The 24,680-nt window shown below is 35.6% G+C and overlaps 1 protein-coding gene across 1 annotated transcript in view; it reads right to left on the minus strand.

Moving 5' to 3' along the window:
* Positions 1 to 5,027: 5,027 nt before the first annotated feature.
* The window catches only part of LOC131552230 (leucine-rich repeat and immunoglobulin-like domain-containing nogo receptor-interacting protein 3), a 69,808-nt gene continuing 50,155 nt past the window's right edge, over positions 5,028 to 24,680 (minus strand). The window contains 5 exon segments of the mRNA XM_058795864.1: positions 5,028 to 5,904; positions 7,755 to 8,118; positions 9,054 to 9,469; positions 11,471 to 11,703; positions 11,706 to 11,983. Of these exon segments, the coding sequence (XP_058651847.1) occupies positions 5,341 to 5,904; positions 7,755 to 8,118; positions 9,054 to 9,469; positions 11,471 to 11,703; positions 11,706 to 11,955 (1,827 nt within the window). The 5' untranslated portion in view covers positions 11,956 to 11,983 and the 3' untranslated portion in view covers positions 5,028 to 5,340.

The raw sequence follows: 24,680 nt of genomic DNA on the forward strand, positions 1-24,680 counted from the left end.
CCATTACTTGAAAAAAAAAAAAACCTTTAACTGAAATAAAATATATGCATAAATATATAACTTATTTCAGCTAGTTGCCAAAACAAAATTTCTAATTTCATTTGGCTTAAGTTGAAGTATTAAAACAACTAAAACTAGTTGTATTAAAAATAACTAAAATGTAATAAAAACTACATTTAAAAAAAATAATACAAATTAAAATATAAAAATATCAACACATGATGCTATGATTTACTTAATAAATAATAAATTCTAATTGGTTTAGATGGTTTTCTTCCAGAACTTTCTACATATTAAATAGACATAATAATTCAAAACTGGTGAATTTCTTTGAAATGCAATTCAAGCTGCAAATAAATCAAAGTAAATTCAAAATTCCAATTCAACTTCCTGTGATGCAATTCAATTCAAATTCACACCCAATTCTACAATTCTGAGTTTTGCTCAACCTGCATCAGGCATTTTGCAAACAATGTCGATTAAATTCAGAAAAGGGAACAAATACATTGAATGCGCTCCAGGACACTTTACAAATCCTTTCTGATTTAAACAGCAGAGAATAATCCAGATTATGAACAGTGTCAGCAGGTCATTTCAGTTCATCGTCCAGTTCATGAAGGAATATGATATGAGGAAGAAAGGAAGGGTCGGTTGAGAGGAAGCCGGGTTTTTGTGGGATGGATCCCGGCTGAGCCTCCGATCTCTCGTTCTATCATCACCACATCTAAACACAGTGACTGACTGCACGGCTAGAGGCTAACGCTAACAGAAAGAGCTAAACTAAAACAGTTAAACCCATCGACAACATCGAATCACAGGCCATATGGACAACATCTACTGTACTCACACGACCACAACTCCAGCCTACGGACTGTGGATGATGTCGGTGAGGTCTGAGAGCAACAAGCTACGCTTCAAACGCGTGAACAAAACAGCGAAGGGTCACAAAACCTGATATGTTTGCTTCACCTCATCCAGACGAGATCAGACTCTCGTTTGTCCCCGTTTCAAAAGATGAAATACAGTCGAAGCAGCTGGATGTCACACTCCATTTATCACAAGAGTCTTACGACACTCTGTGTATCTTAACTGATTAGATAATGTCATAATGCTCAGTCTTTACAAGATGAAATTAACCACTTACTGTCATCACAGATTACACTAATAATTCAAGAGTGATGAGCTCTGTTCCAAATCCTAGTGAGTCAACCTACCGTCTACATAGGCAGCTCCCTTCTTAGGGAACAACCGAAATGGATTTGAAACGCTCTATTAAAATTTAAATGTCAATGCACTCTAAAGAGAACAAATACATGTTATCAAGAAATACTGAAATTAAATTTCCAATTTTAAATATTTGTAACTATTAAAAACTATTGCATTTCCATATTAAATATTATATATTGACTGATACATGAGGGTTATTCTTGTCAACTGGACTAAAACCATAATTTTTTTTTTTTTAATAAAAAACAGATTTTATTGCATTTGCAAAGGCAACATTTCTCATTTACATTTAGTTTAACTTGAAGTACTAAAATAACCTAAATTTAAATAAAATGAATTAAAATAAATAAATAAAAGACAAAAACTAGATACAATTACTAAAACTTTAAAATGAAAATGAAATGTTTAATATATATTACTTTAATTTAAATTTCAGAATCCCAATTATATGTGTGTAAAGATTAAAATCTGCAAACCATCAATATCTATATATATATATATATACATACATAGACACACACATGTATATATGTATATGTATATATATGCATATGTATATTTGTATGTATATATATTTGTATGTATATATATATATATGTATACATAAATTTGGAAAAGGAACATATGCTGTGTGTGTATATATATATATATATATATATACACACAGTATATGTTCCCTTTTCCAAATTTTCTTATTCATATATACTATATTACATCCTTCCGTTTGAAACTAATTTTTTTAAAAGGTCCTGTCTAGTTGTCTAGGTGCCTGTTTATTTCACTAGATTGTTGAACAGAGCATAGTCTATGCCTACTGTTAGCAAAAGCATAACTAGCGTCGCTCCAGGGCGGTGCGTGAGTCTCTGCTCTCAGTTGATTATGTAAGTCAAGCTCAATGAAGCATTAAACATTCAGCTTTCTACTCAAAGCCTCTGACAAACCGTCTGAGCCATCATTACTAACAGCGTTTCAGTAGAAGACAACAATGCAACCTGGACGTAATACCTAAGACAATACATAAGAACTGTAACATTTACAAATCTTATGGAGGACTACTGTAAAAATTATTTAAAACAGAGATTATTGGAGTATTTGAAAAGAAAATACTATTTCAGTCTTTTTAGTTTCTACCTCAAATTGTTTGTGAAATTTACTAGTGAGTGAAAATTGCTAGTACACAAAATTTATTTCAGTGTGCACTGTAAAAAATTAAATAAATAAAAATAATTTTATAAAAAGTAAATATAGGGTGATTTACTGTATTAATATGAAAGAATTTTGCACTGAATTGGGTTGCGTTAAGTGTTAAAAAAAGTAATAAGTTAACAAGTTTTTGTAACACTGAGATACTAATTATAGTTTTCATTAATATTTTGAATTAGTTCTTATATTTTTCATCTTTAGCAAGTTTTGCTAAAGTGTAAATTTGTTTTCATTTAAAAAAAAAAAAAAATTTGTAACTAATTTGTTTGTTTTTTTGTTTGTTTTTAAAACATGTCTATAGTTTTTATTCAATTTTATTTCAATTTAGACTAAATGAAAATGAAAAGTGTTGCCTTGGCAACTAGTTAAAAATGTTTTAGTTTTTATAGATTTTCATCATCAGTTTATTTTAAGTAACAAAAAAGATTTTTTTTTTATGGTTTTAGTTTAGTAGAATATACCAATGCCCATAGTTAATGGCATCATGAAGGTGATATCCAGCAGATCTGACCGTATTTGTCATATTGCACACACACTGTAGGTGAGTTTAAGTTAGAACATTCTTCATTTATGGCTCTTGTAGCTTATTGGTTAACTAATCTGTTTTCAACACCTGCGGCCAGTTAATAGACGTGCATGATGCACAGAACAAGTTTGTCCTAATCATTCTGGTTCTCAGTCTGTTCAAATTTAACAATGCATTTTCTCAGAAACACTGCTGTGGTGTTGAGAACAGATTCTGTTGCGATTTCAGTTGACATATTTAAAACACTAAAGAAAAAAACTAAAACAAAAAAACAATTCAAAGTAGTCCAAAACACATTATAAACAAATGATGTAAATATAATAAACACAGAATACCCTCTACAGTCAAAGACACATGGACTAGATGGGCAACATGACTTCATGTACATCCGTGGTCACCAGCCAGGGACCCTCCCTCATTGAGACCCAGTCGGGGGGGGTGATGGGAAATGACATGGGGGTTTGGACTGGGCAGGAGAAGCAGAGACGTTCACACACCGGCCGCAAAATATAGAGCGTCAGGACGAGAGAAAACCATGCATCATATCAGTGTGTGCATTATGGAGTCTGTGCTAATCTATATCAATGATAATGTGCAATTCCGCTATATAGCAATTGGTGTATGTGAAACAGAAAATGAATTCACAGTGAAGCCAATGAATAAACAAATGCATCTTAATTGTGCATAAATGCACTTATTAGTCATAAATGCATAAATTAGGCTGAGTAGAAAAATTAAATATGCAGTTATTGCAAACAGAAGATGATGCACTATTGCTGTAAACCTCATGTAAATATATGGCTCTAGTATGTGTATGTGTGTGTGTGTGTGTGTGTGTGTGTGTGTGTGTGTTTCTCGGCGTTCCTGACGTCTAGCCGATCCGACACTGATGCTGCCTCCCCCCATGAAGGCCAGCGGGTTGTCGGCGTGTGCGTGGACCGAGGCTGATGGAGGGGGATTGTGGGTAAGCGGCCCCTCGTCAGCCCGGTCCAGGCTCGTTAAAGCAAGAACCGTGCAGCCAGAACACAAAGCGTTTCTGGCTGACGGTGACGCGGCCGGTGCATTTGTCCCAACTCACACAGGTGCTCATCGCAGAAGCAGTAATGCTGGAATGACTCGTTTTATGGTGGTTTGCATGTGCGTTTGTTTGTTCGATGCAGGACAAACATATTACAATTTGTGAACTCGTGTGTAATTTAGTTCCTCGTCTCGTCTCAGCTGTGGTTTGGTGGAAGTGGGCTTTGCATTAAAGCACATTATGGAAATCGCCTCGGCTTTATTTGTGTCTAAATTATTATGCTAATTAGCAAGTCTAAAGAGCAAATTTACATGTCATTACTTTTGTCATTACTTAAGTCATCTGAAGATGATGGCAGTAATTGTAATTTTCTCTGTGAAAGGAAACTGGTTTACCAGTAAACCGTGCATAAAACGAGCATTGAAAGGAAACTTATTATTAAATGCAGATCTGGGGTCACTATTTGTTACTGTACTGTTTAACCAGCAGCTGCAGCAGAAAGGCTGTGAGAACAAGGTCGCAGTGTTATTATCGTTAACTAAGATTATTTAATAAAGTACATTAACTGAAACAAAACATTTCTAATTTTTCTTTACTTCAAGTGGTTAAATACACATTTAAAAAAGAAAAATACAAATAAAAACATTAAAAATAAATAAAAACGATGAAAACGAACAACAAAATTACTAAAACCAACTAAAATGTATCTCTATTATTATTAATATTAATAAAGAGATAATAATATAGACAATAGTGATAATTATCTTGCTATATTAATAAAAACAATAACAAGATTTATTAAAACTTGAACTAAAATCAAAATGAAAACAGAATTTAAAATAAAAACCAATTCAGTTTTAGCAGTTTAAGTATTTCAACTGGAATATATAAATATATATATATATTTATTTATTTATTTATTTTTTCAGTTGAAATAATTAAACTTTTTAAAATAACTACTGAAAAAATGAATTAAAAACATTGATAAAACTGAAAAAAAAAAACTAGAAAATATTACTTGAATGCAAAATATAAAACATTATTTCTCTCTCTTTATTACTAATATAAAACTGACAAATAAATAAATAAAACTGACAAAAAAAGCCTACAGCAAAATTACTATAACTAAAATAAAAACAGAAAATATAAAAATAAAATAAAAAAAAATAAAAAACAAAATGAAAACAGAATATAAAAATAAAAACCAGTTCATAAATGTATAATCCTATATTAATAGTACGGAAATAACACTGCAAGGTCATCACGTTTCTACGGTCATACGGCATGTGTATTTCTGCGATTCAGCACTGTGTGTGTTAGCGTTGGGCGTTTATGCTTCTCCCAAGTGGCCCCTGGCTGCGTTGTTTCATATCATCTTCATATTGAACTTGCGCGTTCCTCCGGATCCGCCGGTGGTGGTGGGTCCCTCGGTCTTCCTGAAGGAGTACTCCACGGTGAAGTTGTTCTTGCGCTGTCCTCGTCCGCGGCTCCACACGAACAGCAGTAGGAAGCAGAAGAGCACCACGCCCAGGAAAGTGATGCAGCCCATGGCCGTGGACACCAGGATGGTGGTTAAATCCAGCGTGAACTTTAGGAAAACGCGTGTGCTGTTGAGCCCGGTGTCGTTGAAGTCCACCGCGTACAGCGAGCGGTTGGCGAAGAGCACCGAATCCGAAGGCTGGCCCTTGACGGTCAGCGTGGCGAAGTAGGTGTCGTTTCCACCCGCGTTGCTGGCGATGCAGATGTACGTGCCGCTATCTGTCACCTGTGCGTAACGGATCTCCAGCGTCCCGCCAGGGAGAACCGTAATCCTGCCGTTGCTTTTGGAAGTGATCCTCCGTCTCTGCGGGGAAATCCAGATGATGGCCGGAGTCGGTTCCCCTTCGGCGCGGCACAGGAACGACACCGGCTGGCCTTCGTGAGCCGTCACCTGTAGAGATGGGTACAACAACTGGTATTAACTTATTCCCCGCCAGCGTTTTTGAAAAAAGTTAACAACCACTGCCAGCGTTTTTGTCTAATTTCCTGAAAATGTCCCAGTGCGACATCCGACGGGTTTTCCTAGATCACATCACATATGCATATGCTTACATATGAGATCGCTCGTTACTGCTTCTTCCTAGTCTGTGGTTTTGATCGGCACATTCAAGACTCATTCAGGAGATGTGTAATAGTGCCCCCGAGTGTATAACAATGAAAACACGGCAGGGAAGTGTTGTCTCATGAATAACCGAAAATTCCATGTTTGGCAGGGAAAGAGTTAAATGGGCCCCGGGGCTAAATTATGAAAGATCAGTGTATCGATAAGCTCTGAAGTTAAAGGGATCATCAGATGCAAAAATGCGGCTAAAGTTTACAGTCTCTCATGAGAACTGCGTCACCCCACGGAAGAGAGGGGCGGGGTCAGCAGAGCTTATTAGCATTTAGAGGGCCATGCACCGAAACGGCTCGCTGTGAACAGAGCTGTTTTTGACATGGTAAAAAGGGTGTTTTACACTACCATTGAGAAATTTTAACCAAAGTATGTTATAGACTTTTCATGAAGACCCTAAATAATCATACCAACTTGTGGAAAATGGGCTTCTGATGTCCCCCCCCTTTAAAGAATAGGCTAAGGGTGAATCCCATTTCTCTGTCTTACCCCTTCCCCTTAGTTTTGCGCGTTCACGTGAGAGTAAGGGCTATCCCAATTCTCGTTTTGATCGAGGGGTAGGGCTAAGGGGAAGGGGTAGATACCCCTTAAAACCAAGCATTTTCACGAGCTTACTTGAAACCGAGGGGTACCCAGAACACACTGCGCAACCGGCAACAATCAAGTATTTTCGGCTTAAATAATTTATTTAAAAATTACGACAGTTTTGTTTTGTGCTCTAGACAGTCCTGTACATATATATTTGCAACCATGTTCTTAATTGAAAGGTTTTTAAAAAAATCGCTAGTTTGCGACGCTAACGTTACATTGCTGATTTGCACAACAGTCCCGCAGACTAGCCTTGAATGGACTCCATGCATGTCTACAGTTTTAACAAGTTTGTAAAACGATCCAAAGTTTGTGATCAACACTTGTCGGCTCTGGTGACGTAGCAGCCAGCTAGCGACGGTGTATGATGACGTAACCGTAACCAAGTGGTGTCTCATTTCATAGGGGTATGTTTTCACCCCTAGCGCTTACCACTCGGTTTCGAGGGACAAGGGCTAGGGGTAAGACGAGGGAAGGGTAAGACAGAGAAATGGGATTCACCCTAAGTCCACTTCCAGAATAAAAATTTCCTGATAATTTACTCAACCCCATATCATCCAAAATGTTCATGTCTTTCTCTTTCTTCAGTCGAAAACAAATTACATTTTTTGAGGAATACATTCTAGGATTTTTGTCCATATAGTGGACTTCAATGGTGGCCAATGATTTCAAGGTCAAAAATGCAGTTTCAGTGCAGCTCTACACGATCCCAGCTGAGGAATAAGGGCCTTACCTAGCAAAACGATCTGTCATCTTCTGGAAAAAAATTAAGATTTACACACTTTTTAACCTCAAATGCTGGGCCTGGGTCTGTGTGATGTCACACAGGAGGTTAAAAAAATATAGGGGTTAAAAAAAAAACACTGAGTGTATTTTTATCATTATAGGGTGGATGTGTACAAACACTGCCAACACATATTTATGTTCAAACCACATGTAAAAGTGAATTTTGCATGCGATGACCCCTTTAAAGTACCGGATCGATAAACGGCAAGAGTAGTAATACTGTTAAAACCTTAACGATACCCATCCCTGCTCACCTGCTGCAGCTTCCGGTTGCGTATCTTGGGCTTGTGGCAGGTGAAGTAGTCGAATAACGCGGAATCGGTGAACATGCTCAACAGGTAGCCCTGCACCTCCGGCGGTCCGGCGCACACCGGCATCTTCCCGTCGAAGTTTAGGGTGCGTCTGCGCTGCAGGATCCACAGCAGACGACAGTCGCAGGACAGCGGGTTCCCGTCCACACGAAGCGTCTCCAGGCTGTTGACCGAGTGGAAGGAGCTCTCCTCCAGCGTCACCAGATCGTTGTTGGACAGGTTCAGGACTCGGATCTGACGCAAACCTCCCAGAGCGTGAGGCTCCACGGTGAGCAGGTTAGTGCTGACCATGTGCAGCTCCTTCAGCCTGCAAAACAAGGACCGAATTATTATGATGACAACTGTAATTAATGTCATTTTATTGAGATAAATGTTTAACGTTATGCACAGCACTCGGACAGAGACAGGCCAAGTTTACAAACGCACAATATTGTGACTATAGGACTGAAAGGCAAAAGAACCAGAGCAACTGCTTGTGTTTTTCTCTAGAACGCATGTGCAATGTATGGACTAGCCTGAAAAATACTGTTTTTAGCATTATTTGCATGCATTTGTCTAGCCTGAAATTAATACTGAAAATAAACTAATAAGAAACTGAACTAAAAATGAAACATCAACTAGACATATAAAAAAAAAAATTTAAATTAAAAATTAAAATACAAAAAATATATAAAAAGTTATTGTTAAATGGATATAAAAAACTTAAATATAAAAAACTTTGATATATAATACTAATAAAACCGACTTTAAAAAAACAACAAAATTAGAGTTGCTATATGCATATATATATATATATATATATATATATATATATATATATATATATATAAAACTACATTATTAAAACTATAAACCAATTCAATATATAAAAACACTAATAAAAGCAGCTAAAAAAAAAAAAAATAAGACCAACAAAAATAGAGCAAATTACAGTATATATAATCACCCCCCACACACACACTCACAGCAAAAAAATCTGTTCTTTGATGAATTGCTTATGTTCCTTTTTTTGTAAGTCGCTTTGGATAGAAGCATCTGCTAAATGCATAAATGTAAATACTAAATAAACCTAACTTGGGTTGACACATTAAAGTTATGTAATCCTGAAAAAAACTGTTTCAGAGTCTTTCCCCATTTAAGCACATGAAGCTGTACTTGCATCTTTAAAGATTCACAAACTATTTTGACACGTTCACGGTCACATGACATGCAGGTAAACAAATAAACCACATATAAACCGGCCTGATGAGGTCTCGAAAGGCCCAGGACTCGAGCGTGGAGATGGGGTTGTAGGAGAGGTTCAGGGCCGTCAGGTAGGCCAGGTTCCTGAAGGAGGCCGACGGCACCGAGCTGATGTTGGTGTTGGTGATGAAGAGCCAGGATAGATTGAGACCCTGGAAGCTCAGCGGCGAGATGTACTCCAGGTACGGCCAGCTGTCCACCTCCAGGCCTCTCAGCGCAGACAGCTTGCGGAAGTTCTGGTCCTCGAGGGCCGAGATGCTGAGGTGGCGCAGGCGAAGGGTGACGAGGTTACGCAGGTAAGACAGAGTCTGGCCCGATATGGACGTCAGGTTGCACCTCTCAATGGTCAGATCTTCCAGACCGATCAGTCCTGAGAAAGCCTTGTGAGAGATGTAGACCAAATCATTGTCACCCACCTGGAGAATGAAGACAGAATCGTTATTATGACTGCAATTAATGGGAATTATATACATATATTTTTATTGCATCATGTATTGTAATATGTATATGTGACCCGTGCTGGCAAAATGAGTCGGAATGCACACGTGCTAATTTTGAGCTACAGGCAAAACAAATAAAAAGAGTGAAAAATTTGAGGTTTTCACAAAAATTAGTCCATTAAGCCCTCGTCTAGTAATCCAAATAGCATGTAAACATCTAAAATTATCTTTATTTTTATGTTTTCTGAGAGGAGTACCTTTTTCTCTGCTCGCTGCCCGCTGACTGATATATGAATCCCGATAAATATACACATACTGTATACACAGAATTACAGTATTTAAATATTCACGTAAACATAATCTGTAATGTCTTAAGTGACAGTTTGGGGAAAACATCTGATGTGTAACATTATATTAGATCTGTGCAGTACAGTAGCACTTACTATGCAGGCCGTCTGTCTCAATGTTAATCAAACAATAAAAGAAAAGATCACTGCTCTTGATTGAACTGCTTTTGTAGTTTTAATAATCAATTTATTTGTAATGAACACACTGAAGTGATTTTTACATTTGATTATTTGTTTTTGTGTCTTGCGTGTAAATGCCACGGACTATATACTTTATTAAATCACAGCTTCTGATTTGACAACTCATAAGCTATATTGTGATTTCGCTTTATTTCGATAAATTGTGCAGTGCCATTTATTTATTTACATTTTTACATAAAATTTAATTATCAGCATGTCAGTGTTCAGTGTCATTTTATTATTGTTGAGATATGATTATAGTTTTTATGAATATTTTGAATTAGTTCTTATTTTTATTTTTAAATTGTTGTATGTAATTTTTTTGTGTGATTTTGTCATTTTTAGTAGTTTCCGATTAAAAATTTAATTCCTATATGGTTTTTATTTTTTTATTTCAGTTCAGGGTTATTATAGTTAACTAAAACTAAAACCATAAAAATATATATATTTTTATATATATATGTAAATTTTCTTAATGCAGCTAGTTGTCAAGAGAACATTTCTTCTTTTCATTTAGGTTTAACAATGTACTAAAATAACTAAAACCGAGAAAAAAAATTGACATTTAAAAAAAAAAAAAAACTAATAAAAACGAGAAAAGCACAAAACATTTTCTAAAACTTTAAGAAAAATGTAAATAAAAGTAGAAAATAGAAAAACTAATTCATACTATTAATAAAAACCACAATAGCGTCTCATTGATAATAAAAACTAGTTTAAATTAGAGTTATTTTGCTACACAAGTTAACTGATATGAAAATTAAAAATGTTGCCTTGGAAACAAGCTGAAATAAAATAAATTGTTTTTTTATGTTTTATTTTATTTTATTTCGGTTAATTAATGAAAATGAATGTGTATGCTTGTAGTTTTCGGGAAACACTGTTCTAGAAAAAAGAAATGTTGTTTTCCAAGTGAGCTGACTTAACCCTCTGGTGTTGTTCGGTAATAAACCGGAAAAAAAAAAATTGTTTGGATATTTTAAAAATCGCTACTTCATTGGAATGGTACGAAACTGTGACTTTTATGGCAAAAATACTAAGATGTTTTTGTGTGAAATTTTGCCTGAAAACACTGCTCAGTAACTAAGGAATACACAGCACTGAATATATATGGCTATATATGCCTAATATCTAATGGCTACACCATGGTATTATAGGTGATTTTCATTATTTTTTTGGAACAAATATGCCTCAATTCAATGTATTTTAAATACTTTTTTTTAAAACATTTTATACAGAAAATAGTCCATAAGTTAGATATGAATATTAATTAGTAACATGAAATACATTCAAAATGCTAAATATTAAAGAAAAAAACATTATTGAAATTAAATATAGTATATTAATTTCACAAAAATAAAATTAGCACACGATTATGGCCTGTTTTGACCGGCGAACAACACAAGTGTGACTCCCAAATGAACAATACCAAAGGGTTAAAGGCACAAACCTCCAGGTTCTTGAGACTGCGCAGATCCTGGAAGGTGTAGTCGAGCAGGATGACGATCTTGTTCTCACTCAGGTCCAGTGTGGTGAGGTTGGCCAGCCGTGCGAAGGCTCCCATGGGCACGAGCTTCAGCTGGTTTCCTCGGAGTCTCAGCGTCCGCAGGGCCTGCAGGCTGGCGAAGGCGTTGGGCTCCAGCGTGCTGATCAGGTTCTCGCTCAGATCCAGCTCCTCCAGACGGGGTACGGAGCCAGATCTCCCGGGGCCACCCAGCGCAGGCGGTTCCGGCTCAGATCCAGGAGCCTGGTCTCTGTCGGGATGCCCTCGGGGACGCCGGATATACGCTTGCGCTGGCAGGACACGGAGCGGAGCTGCGCCACGCAGTCACAGCGAGGAGGGCAACCTGCGCACGGGACGGCCGTCAGGGCCAGGGCCAGAACCAGAACCAGAACCAGCCACCGAAGCCGGCCCAGGCCCCATAATGAAGCCATGAGCCTCCCTCCACTTCACTCTACACACCTGACAACAAGAGAGGAGAGTTTTGAGTTTTCAACGCACAAAGGGTGTGCAAAACACCAAAGCTTACTGTAACAGTAGTAAAGATCAACATTTCTTCTACAACTGTACAAATAGCTTCATTAAAATACCATTTATACAAAAAACTTTCTAAATCATTCATCATTTTATAGAACATAAAATCAAGCATAACCCTTGATTTGGGGCCAAGAATAAAAATCTCAGAAGAAAAAGACTCCCCAAACTTCAAGAAAACAAAACATCACACAACCTTGAGATTCTAAAAAACAGTGAAAAATTGTCTCCCTCGTTTTACAAAAAGGGATATATATTGGGATTTATAACACTCACAAATGCATTTACAGCAACTGTGCCATGTAAAACTCCACTGAATGAGAACGAGAGAGAGAGATGAAAATGAAAATGCCAATGAAACCTCATCTCATCCTCTAAACACGCTCGCTCTTCAGCTAGCCCATAAAACCCAACCCCTCACTGACTACAGCTACAACCCCAAAGCCATTATTAAACAAACTGACAAAAATCTAAAAGACACTCATGATGAATCACTAAAAACACCACTTCAACCTTCAAATAAACTCCAATGCTACTCAACCCTAAACAAAACCACTAAATTCACCAATTATCTATTAATTAAACCATTTAAAGAGACAAATCGTTTAAGTAACCATGATTTAGAAACAGATAGAGGAAGACATAGACACACAGAGCAAGAGCAGAGGATCTGTAGACACTGTGATCTACAGCAAACACTTTCTGCTGATTTGTCCTAAATATCACAATGTGAGAGAAACATTTCTCCCCAGATTTGAAGCACTGGTTCCATCATTTACTGAATATAGTGATACTGAGAAAATACCCTCTAAGTAACAACACAGCTGCACTAGCTGCAAAATCTGTGTTAGCCATTCACAATGTTAGGTGTTAAACACAGTTAACTCTAAATTGACTCAATTTATCTTTTCATCTATTTAGATGGATTTGATTTATTATCTATGCTGTTGTTTTATTATTTAAAAAAAACTTTAAAAAAAAAATATTTATATTAGTGCTGTCAAACGATTAATCGCATTTAATTGCATTCAAAATGAAAGTTTTTGTTTACATATGTGTGTACTGTGTATATTTATTATGTATATATAAAATACACACACATGCATGTATATATTTAAGAAAAATGTGTTGTTTATATATTAAATATATTTATAAATAATATAAATTATATGAATACACATATGCATGTAAATATTTTCAAAATATATACATGCATGTGTATATAAATATATATATATATATATATATATATATACATACATATACACACACACACACACACACACACATATAATAAATAAATATACACAGTACCCACATATTCCTTCAAAAATATTTAAAGAGTGAGAGAGAGAGAGCTTTCTGTAAATATTTACCTTGTATTTGCTATTGTTTTTTTGTGTGTACAATATGGCCATGAATAAGTTTTTTTTTTTTTCTAAACTATCTATATGCCTGCATAACTTGTTCGCTGTTGAACAGAGTTTTCTTCTTCTTTAAGACAATATCTTAACTATTTACTTATTTCTTGTTTATTAAAAAAATGTATTCAAGTAATTATTTATTGAATGATTTATAGATCTATTCTTGTTTTGTTTATATATTATACAATCATTATTTGTTCATGCAGCGGTCAGTGCTTTGGCAATACTGTGCAGGTCATGCCAATAAAGCTCATTTTGGGAGTAATTAGGTCAGCTATTTTATTATATATCATATGCACAAATACATCATTACACAAGTGCAATTTTTAATATACAAGCTATTGACCTCAGAGCAAAAGTTGTTTCTAATCACCACACCAAAGCTGCATTTATTTGATTAATAATACAGAAAAAAACAGTAAAATTGTGAAATATTATTATAATTTAAAATAGCTGTTTTCTATGTGAATATACTGTAAAATGTAATTTATTGCTGTGCTCAAAGTATATCACTAGCAAAGATTAACGACTATCCTAGGGCAACATGGTAAATAATGCTAGAAATGTACTAAAACATTCTAACAACATGCTAGTCATGCTAAAAACATGCTAATAACATACTAATCATGATAGAAACATGCTAACTTTGTTAACCATGATAAAAACATGCTAATCATCCTGTTAGCAACAAGCTAATCATGTTACAAAAATGCTAACAATGTGCCAATAATGGTAAACCATACTAGAATCATGTTAGCAAGTTAGCAATATGCTAACAACATGCTAATCATGTTATAAACTTACTAGTAACATGTTAATCATGTTAAAAATGCTAGCAACATGCTAATCATGTTAGCAATATGCTAAAAAATGTTAATCATGTTATAAATATGTAGCAAAATGCTAATCATGCTAAAAACATGTTAGCCAAATGCTAACAACCTGTTAATCACATTGGAACGATGCTAGCAACAGGCTAGCAACATGCTAATCATGCTAGCAGCATGCTTATCTTACTAGCAACATGCTAATCATGCCACCAAAAACATGCTTATCGTGCTATCAACATGCTAAAACATGCTAGCAACATATCAATCATGTCAAAAACATGCTAACAACATGCTAATCATGCTAGCAACATTTTAACATGCTATTCATGCTAGCAACATGCTTATCTTGCTAGCAAACATTCTAATCATGCTAAAACATGTTGGCAACATGGTAACAACATGTAAAATCATGCTAGCAATGTGCTAGCCACATCTAAATCTGCTTCAAACTTTCAGGCTAGGCTTTCTCAAGCCAACTTCAAAGTTTGTTTACAAACTTTACTCATCTAGTTGTTGTCTAATGCAATGACATTCAGACATTTTTAATAAGTACGCCTGAAGTGTCTAAATAATTTCCAATGATGCCAACCTAAAAACACACAAACGTTGTTTCGAATAGCCTCAAGTTGTGTAGTGCACAACATGCAAATTTCTCGGCTTGCTGCTCTCGTTCGTTAATCTGATCACGTAATCGCAGCAGGCCGGAGGATGTGCCTAGAAAACAGTCCCTGAAATGCCCATAAAAACTCAGTGAGGCCGAGCGCCGACTGAATGCAAGTGGATGATTATGCATAACCTCCATTACATAAAAGCGGTTAATATCTGGCATGCCAGCAGTTTTTCATCTCCACGTAAGAGAAGAATTGACGCGACTGACTGGAAAAGCCAACAGCGCATACTAATACAGTGTTTATCATCCTCACATGTTCTGATAATAGGACAGGCTGCTGATGAATTGCACTGGGCTAGTTATATAACACTAATTCCAGGCTGAAAAACGCAACAAGAAGAGGTAAGTGAAGACTCTGATGGCCACATCAGACCGATCTTCATCACAACAGAACAGGAGACGTGACACATCATGTAGGTGGTGAATTAACTGCAATGGCTGAGTCATTCAGAACCCAATACAACACATAAACAACAGTCTGGAACATGTTTCTTATTTTATAGGTCACACAATGTCTGCATTTCAGAATTTCAGTCACAGGCCTCAAAATCAAAACTTACTTCATTTACTTTCTGGCCTTATTCCCAATGAATCACTTATAGTATGTTTGCTGTCATAATTCATCTCTAAAATGACCTTCCTTTTAGCTGAAATCATCAAAACCTCTTAGTTTTCAAAAATAACATTCTAGTATGATATTCACACTTTTCATGAGTGCATCTACACTGCAAAAAATGCATTCATAAATCAAAAACATTCATTAAATGCATTCATAAATCAAACATTCATAAAATGCATTCATAAATCAAACATTCATAAAATGCATTCATAAATAAGAATATATATTTACTTGAAGAGTTGAATGATAAAAAATGATCAAATTCATTGACTTTACTACGGTGGCCAAGAGAACTCAACGCAGTGCAACTACAGAAAACACATGCAAATAGAAAAAAGCACCAGCAAATCAAGAAACATCTTCATCAATTTGACAGCAGGTGCTGCAAATACTCACAACACAACCAAATAAAGAATTTTATTTGCAGCAGGTGTCTTTATTTGTTTGTGTTGTGAGCATTTGCAGCGCGTGTGTGGTCAAAGGTCAGTTGTTTTCTTAATTTACAGGTGTTTTTTTCTATTTGCAGCATATTTTTTTATTTCTTTGTGTTGTGAGCATTTCAGTGGCCTCTCTCGGCCATTGTACTTTACAAAGAAGAAAAAAATGTCAATGGGGTCAGAAAAATCTTCTTAATTTAAAGCAAAAATTTACTTTTTCATGTTTTAAGCATAAACATGGTACATTTTTCAGAAAGCATGACAAAAAAATTCAAAAAATTCCATTTTGCTTTTGAATTAAATGCAACTTGATTTAAGAATTTTTTTTAGGTATATTGAAAAACAAGTCAAATATACAAAGGAAATATTTTTTTCCAGTGTATTCCAGTATATCAAATTCTTCTCGTTGAATATCATGTTAAAAATTTCACAGTTCTATATAAGTAAAGTTGCTTTGTTGCAGGGTTATTATAGTCAACTAAAACCATGCAAAAACAAACAACAACAAATTACTTAATATAAAATAAATTACATAAAATAAATATTAATTGAAATATTATATATATATATAGATAGATAGATAGATAGATACACACACACACACACACACACACACAGTATCTCACAGAAGTGAGTACACCCCTCACATTTTTGTAAATATTTAATTATATCTTTTCATCTGACAACACTGAAGAAATGACACTTTGCTATAATGCAAAGAAGTGAGTGTACAGCTTGTATAACAGTGTACATTTGCTGTCCCCTAAATTTGCTGTGGCCACAAAAGTGAGTACACCCCGAAGTGAAAATGTCCAAATTGGGCCCAATTAGCCATTTTCTCTCCCCGGTGTCATGTGACTTGTTAGTGTTATAAGGTCTCAGGTGTGAATGGGGAGCAGGTGTGTTAAATTTGGTGTTAGTGCTCTCACTCTCTCATACTGGTCACTGGAAGTTCAACATGGCACCTCATGGCAAAGAACTCTCTGAGGATCTGAAAAAAAGAATTGTTGCTCTACATAAAGATAGCGTAGGCTATAAGAAGATTGCCAAGACCCTGAAACTGAGCTGCAGCACGGTGGCCATGACCATACAGCGGTTTAACAGGACAGGTTCCACTCAGAACAGGCCTCGCCATGGTCGACCAAAGAAGTTGAGTGCATGTGCTCAGCATCATATCCAGAGGTTGTGTTTGGGAAATAGACTTATGAGTGCTGCCAGCATTGCTGCAGAGGTTGAAGGGTGGGGGTCAGCCTGTCAGTGCTCAGACCATACGCCGCACACTGCATCAAATTGGTCTGCATGGCTGTCATCCCAGAAAGAAGCCTCTTCTAAAGATGATGCACAAGAAAGCCCGCAAACAGTTTGCTGAAGACAAGCAGACTAAGTACATGGATTACTGGAACCATGTCCTGTGGTCTGATGAGACCAAGATAAACTTATTTGGTTCAGATGGTGTCAAGCGTGTGTGGCGGCAAACAGGTGAGGAGTACAAAGACAAGTGTGTATTACCTACAGTCAAGCATGGTGGTGGGAGTGTCATGGTCTGGGGCTGCATGAGTGCTGCCAGCACTGGAGAGTTACAGTTCATTGAGGGAACCATGAATGCCAACATGTAATGTGACATACTGAAGCAGAGCATGATCCCCTCCCTTCGGAGACTGGGCCACAGGACAGTATTCCAACATGATAACGACCCCAAACACACCTCCAAGACGACCACTGCCTTGCTAAAGAAGCTGAGGGTAAAGGTGATGGACTGGCCAAGCATGTCTCCAGACCCTGTTGAGCATCTGTGGGGCATCCTCAAACGGAAGGTGGAGGAGCGCAAGGTCTCTAACATCCACCAGCTCCGTGATGTCATCATGGAGGAGTGGAAGAGGACTCCAGTGACAACCTGTGAAGCTCTGGTGAACTCCATGCCCAAGAGGGTTAAGGCGGTGCTGGAAAATAATGGTGGCCACACAAAATATTGACACTTTGCGCCCAATTTGGACATTTTCACTTAGGGGTGTACTCACTTTTATGGCCAGCGGTTTAGACATTAATGGCTGTGTGTTGAGTTATTTTGAGGGGACAGCAAATTTACACTGTTATACAAGCTGTACACTCACTACTTTACATTGTAGCAAAGTGTCATTTCTTCAGGGTTCTCACATGAAAAGATATAATAAAATATTTACAAAAATGTGAGGGGTGTACTCACTTCTGTGAGATACTGTATATATATATATATATATATGCACACACACACACACACATATATGCATGTATGTGCGTGTGTGTGCGTCTGATTAGTAAAATTTCATCTTACATTTGACCTAAAATTCAAATGAAAACAGAAAATATAAAAATAAAATTGATTCAAAATATTAACAGAAACTACAATAATATTTCAATGATACTAAAATAACACTGTTCTGTTGTCATGTTGACTTGATGTACAGCTCAGTAATTATCATTCATTTATTTAACCCGTTACTCCTAATGCACTTGTATTAATACTCTAGTGAAGTGATTGCTTTTGCTGTAAGTGAGATAAATTCCAGATTGAACAAGGTAAATATATCAGCTGGCTGTAACAGGCAGATTTCATCAGGTTATTTGCTATCAGCGGGAGTGGGTGCTAATAAATTACATGGCTGCTGTTTGTTTTTCTGTTTTTTCCTGCACTGGCGCGCAGTTAAAGGTTGAGTCACTGGGCGCGGAGCCACTGCATTTGGATACCGATGCCAGGATTTCAGCCAAGAGTGTCTCATCTTCACGCCGGCCAAAGTCAAACAGTGTGTGGGTCTGGAAGGAGCACAGCACAGCAGGTCTTTGAATCGCATTAAACCTCCATCTGATGCACTTATAGAGGTTACAGGGCGGAGTAAGATATTCCTCTGATGCCATAATAGATGTTAACAAAATCATAAATCAAATAATGAAAGAAAAAGAAATCCAGTATTTACAGTAATTGGTTGTTTGGAATGAAATACCAACTTAGAACTTACTGAATACTACACAGTGCTACACTGCACTGTAAGACATTAGAAGATGAGAAAACTGAAAAACTTGAGGCAATTAGCTTCAGGACTTTTTATGGAAAAACTACTGTATGAACTTAATTGAAATCTGTGCTTTTAGCAAACATACACTCTTGAAAATAAAGGTGCTTAAAAGGTTCTTTACACAGCTGAGTTAAGGCTGCTCTGTGACTGCTCAAAATTCAGCGTAAAGATATGTAAAGGCATGCAAAATTTAATGTAAAAGCCAGACTAAATTGTTGCATTTGCTGTGGAAATACATTTATGCCATCTCTGAGCAACATTAACTTCTGAAGCACTTCTGTGCCACATTTGCAGTGTAATTTGGCTGAGCATTAACATCAATAGTGATGTAGGACTTTCTTAAGGTGTCTTTACACAGTCAATTTAAGGCTGCTCTGTGCCAGCTTACAATTCAGTGTAAAGATGCAATGCCACATAAAAGCCAGACTAAATTGTTGTAATTGCTGTGTAAATGCATTTATGCCGCCTCTGAGCAGCATTAAACAGTTTATGTAAAGACACCTAAATGCCACTTCTGAAGCGCTTCTGTGCCACCTTTGCGGTGTAAATTTGTCTGAGCATTAACATTAATAGTGATATATATCTTAAAGTGTCTTTACACAGCTGAGTTAAGGCTGCTCTGTGCCTGCTCAAAATTCAGCGTAAAGATATGTAAAGGCATGCAAAATTTAATGTAAAAGCCAGACTAAATTGTTGCATTTGCTGTGGAAATACATTTATGCCATCTCTGAGCAACATTAACTTCTGAAGCACTTCTGTGCCACATTTGCAGTGTAATTTGGCTGAGCATTAACATCAATAGTGATGTAGGACTTTCTTAAGGTGTCTTTACACAGTCAATTTAAGGCTGCTCTGTGCCAGCTTACAATTCAGTGTAAAGATGCAATGCCGCATAAAAGCCAGACTAAATTGTTGTAATTGCTGTGTAAATGCATTTATGCCGCCTCTGAGCAGCATTAAACAGTTTATGTAAAGACACCTAAATGCCACTTCTGAAGTGCTTCTGTGCCACCTTTGCGGTGTAAATTTGTCTGAGCATTAACATTAATAGTGATATATATCTTAAAGTGTCTTTACACAGCTGAGTTAAGGCTGCTCTGTGCCTGCTCAAAATTCAGCGTAAAGATATGTAAAGGCATGCAAAATTTAATGTAAAAGCCAGACTAAATTGTTGTAATTGCTGTGTAAATGCATTTATGCCGCCTCTGAGCAGCATTAAACAGTTTATGTAAAGACACCTAAATGCCACTTCTGAAGCGCTTCTGTGCCACCTTTGCGGTGTAAATTTGTCTGAGCATTAACATTAATAGTGATATATATCTTAAAGTGTCTTTACACAGCTGAGTTAAGGCTGCTCTATGCCTGCTCAAAACTCAGCGTAAAGACATGTAAAAGCACGTAAAATTCAGTGTAAACGTCAGACTGCCAAATGGTGCTGACTCTGACCCACATCAGTCCCTCGTATCAAAGTGTACAGTTATATAATTGCTGTGGAAATGCATTTATGCCACCTCTGAGCAGCATTAAACAGTCTGTGTAAAGACAGCCAAATGCCACTTCTGAAGCAATTCTGTGCCACAATTGCAGTTTAATGCATTAGCATTAATAGTGATGTAGAATCTTCTTAAGGTGTCTTTACACAGCTGAGTTAAGGCTGCTCTGTGCCTACTCAAAATTCAGCGTAAAGACGCAGTGCTGCATAAAAGCCAGACTACATTATGACTGCTCAGAACCCCAACAGCCCCAACATGCCACTTTAGAAGCGCTTCTGTGCCACCATTGCGGTTTAAATGTGTCTGAGCATTATCATTACATAGTTGTGATGTAGAACTTTAAGGCATCTTTACACAGCGGAGTTAAGGCTGCTCTGTGCCTGCTCAAGATTCAGCATAAAGACATGTAATAGCATGTAAAGTTCAGTGTAAACTCCAGACAAAATTATGCCGGCTCTGACCCACCTCAACTCTAAATATCAAAGTGTACAGTTGTAATTGCTGTGTAAATACATTCATGCCACCTTTTAGCCTGTGCAAAAACACTTAAATGCCACTTCAGAAGCGCTTCTGTGCCACCTCTGCAGTGTAAATTTGGCTTTAGTTTGTTTATCTTGTCTGTGCGTTAGTTTAGCAAACTGAAAAGCTTATAGAGATTTGTTTCTATACATCAAACAAGTAGTATATACTGTAACAACTTGGAAGAAACTTCACTGAAGATAACATTAATCACTCTACTGCACACATACACAAAAGCAAAGGAATAAATCTCAACTGTTCGATTGTGATTTATTGTTAAAAAGTGTTGTTACAAATTCTAAACTATATTATCGCACAGCTGTTTGATTGTTTATATCGTCACAAAATGCAATTTATCTGATAAATGCGACTATAAAGGCATGAAGATGTTAAGATTAGAGCTGGGCAACGATTAATCGCATCCAAAATAAAAGTTTATCCAAAATAAAGACACACGTACAGTATATATTTTGAAAATATTTACATGTATTAACATACATATATTTATATTCATATAATTTATATTATATATATTTAATATATAAACATAACATTTTTCTTAAATATATACATGCATGTGTGTGTATTTATATATACATAATACATATACACAGTACACACACATATATTATATACACAAAAACTTATTTTTGATGCGATTAATCATGTTTAATCGTTGCCCAGCACTAGTTAAGATATTATAAATATTAACATCATAACTTTCTGCAAAGCTGCTTTAAAACTATATGTATTGTGAAAAACAATATCCAAATACATTTTACACAGCACAACCTTTACAACTAAATTTTAATTCTGAATAACAAATATCTGTCATCATAACCATCAAACTTGACATTGTAAGTTCCTGCTGTTTAATATTTTACGTTGCTCAAACTTAATGGCTTAAAATTTACTTTAATTTTTGTATGTAATAATGACTTTTTCTACATTCAATAATTCAACCAACCTTTAAAATAGAGTTGATTGAAGAATTTTTAATTTTTTTTTCAGTGTATGTGAAACATTAAGCATTATGCATATATAAACAGTAAACATTGATGCATGTATAATTCAATGCAATTATTATTTGAGAAATAATTTCAGTTATTTTTAATTTAATTTTGTTGAAAAAAAGTCAAATGTTTAACAGTGAAAATAGTGAAAACTGAATTACTCAAGGTTCATTTGTCACACTGGAACAGAAGGTCAAATCAAGCTTGCTGCATCGTGGGATGCAATACCGCAGTGCAAAAAACTGCTTTATTTTATGCTTCCCACAAATATCATACACAAAATCAATGCAGGGTTATAAACAAATTTCTTCTAGTGCAAACACACACAGAGCAGCTGATGGTGCTTTTATCAATGACACAAATGCAGATCTCATGCGTGATGTTCGTCAGACGCGTGTGGGAGGACGAGAAACACAGATTCACAGTGTATCAGCGCTTTGATTTATAGAAAGAGCATCAAACTGTGTATGTAATGCTAATGTCATCATGTTCTGTCATTCAGAAGTAAAAAATAGCCAAACACAAACATGTCAGAGAGAGAAAACGCAAGGATTTATTTCACTGACATTCACCACGGGGCGTTTCTATCTGTCCGTCTTCTAATTCATGACCTTTCTGCGTAAAGCCTGGACAAAGCCGACTCAGCAGCCCGGGGAAGATCACACTTTAGTGCTGAAAATGAAACACGGGCTTTTAAAACACACTGACCAATCACATGAAAACTACCAAACCATCTGATACCTTTCATTTGGTGGACATTAAAACGAGTGAAAAATACCAGAACATCTGTAGTAATGCCTAGCAACCAGATAGCAAGTTCTGGATTTATTATACATGCATATTAATTGGAAATAATTCATCTATTATTCTCATGACTTCATATTAATTCAGACTGTATGGAATATTTGTACATTTTTAACCTTCCTTCAAAGCGCTTTCACACAACTCCCGGTTGATCCAAAGTACTGTTCAATACAACTAAAATCAAACAGATTTGAAAACACAATAGAACAAAGCACAAGATAACAATACAATTAACATGGCTAGATAAAAGCTATTGACAATAGATGTTTTTTAAACAGGTATTTAAAAAATCGGCAACAATGAAGGCTTGATCACCTCCTTCTCAAACATCACATGCCTATTTTAAATATTATGAATAACTAAAGTTTAAAATGAGGCAAACCTTAATAAGAATAAGGACGAGCACCTAAAACTATTTTCTTTATACATTCCGACAAATTTCAACCTAAAAAAATGTGAAAAAAAAAAAAAAAAATCAAAAGAATAAAGTCCAAGAATAAAGCCTGCAAAAATTCTTCAAAAATAAAATAAATTAAAAGAAAAGAAAAGAAAATAATAATAATGATAATAAACAATTTCATTAAATTAAAAATATATATATTTTTATTACACACGCTTTTTAAAAACTATTTAAAAAATGAGTTCAAGGATAAAGACTGTAAAGATTCTTCAAAAATAAAATAAATTATAATAATAAAAATAAAAACACAAATAAAACTAAAATAATTTAAATTTAAATAAAAATATAAAATAAAAATAAACTTTTTAAAAAATATTGAAAGTGGAGTCCAAGGATAAAGCCTACAAAGGTTCTTCTTCTTAAAAAAATTAATTAAAAATGAAAAATAATATAATAAAATAAAAATAAAAATAAAATATTAAATAAATATAAAATAAAATAAATATAAAATAAAAATAAACTTCTTTAAAAAATATTGCAAAAGTGAGTGGAGTCCAAGGATAGACTGTAAAGATTCTTCACAAATAAAACTAAAATAATTTAAATTAAAAATAAAAATAAAAATAAAATAAATATAAAAATAAAATATACATACATACATACATAATTCAAACATAAATGCTAATTCAATAATATAATAATTTAAAATGACCATTAGTACTTTTACTAATGTTAAAATTCAGCGTTATAACCTGACAAAAATGTGAAAATGCAAACTTGAATAAAAATGAAGGCTAGCACTTAAAACAATTCTCCCCTACATTCAGATAAAGTTCAACCAAAAATGTTTTCTAAACAAAATAACCATTGAAATGTCTGTTATGTGACGACTACCCACATGCATGGCTTTTGACAAGAGCAAAGTCTTGAAAACAGATGGAAAAGCTTTGATGAAAGCAGCGATGATCTTCAGCTCTCTCCTGTCAGTCGAGTTCAGTTCTCTGGACGTTTGGAGAAACGCTCAGATGACTTCAGTTTAGCGAGGCTGTTTTCTGAACTCTGTTCACATCCTAAAAATAGAGCGACTGGCACTCGTGGTCTTTCTCATGGAGATGCAGAAGAGCCGCTGGTGTTTTGGCTGTTTGTCGGAGTCTCGCAGCCCCAGCGAACGTGTTTACAAGCCCAAAAAAAACACACACGCTTCAGTATGTTAATTAGCCGACGCATTCATAACAAAGTCATAAGAGCTTCACGACTAATGAATTTAATGCGGCCAACAGGGACGAGTTTCCTAAACTGACCTCGTTTCATTTGTGTTAACAGAGGAGATAAGGAGAAACCTGATTTTTATTCAAATATCTCTCAA

This window comes from Onychostoma macrolepis, chromosome 02 (assembly GCF_012432095.1).
Source record: "Onychostoma macrolepis isolate SWU-2019 chromosome 02, ASM1243209v1, whole genome shotgun sequence".
NCBI classification, from domain to species: domain Eukaryota; kingdom Metazoa; phylum Chordata; class Actinopteri; order Cypriniformes; family Cyprinidae; genus Onychostoma; species Onychostoma macrolepis.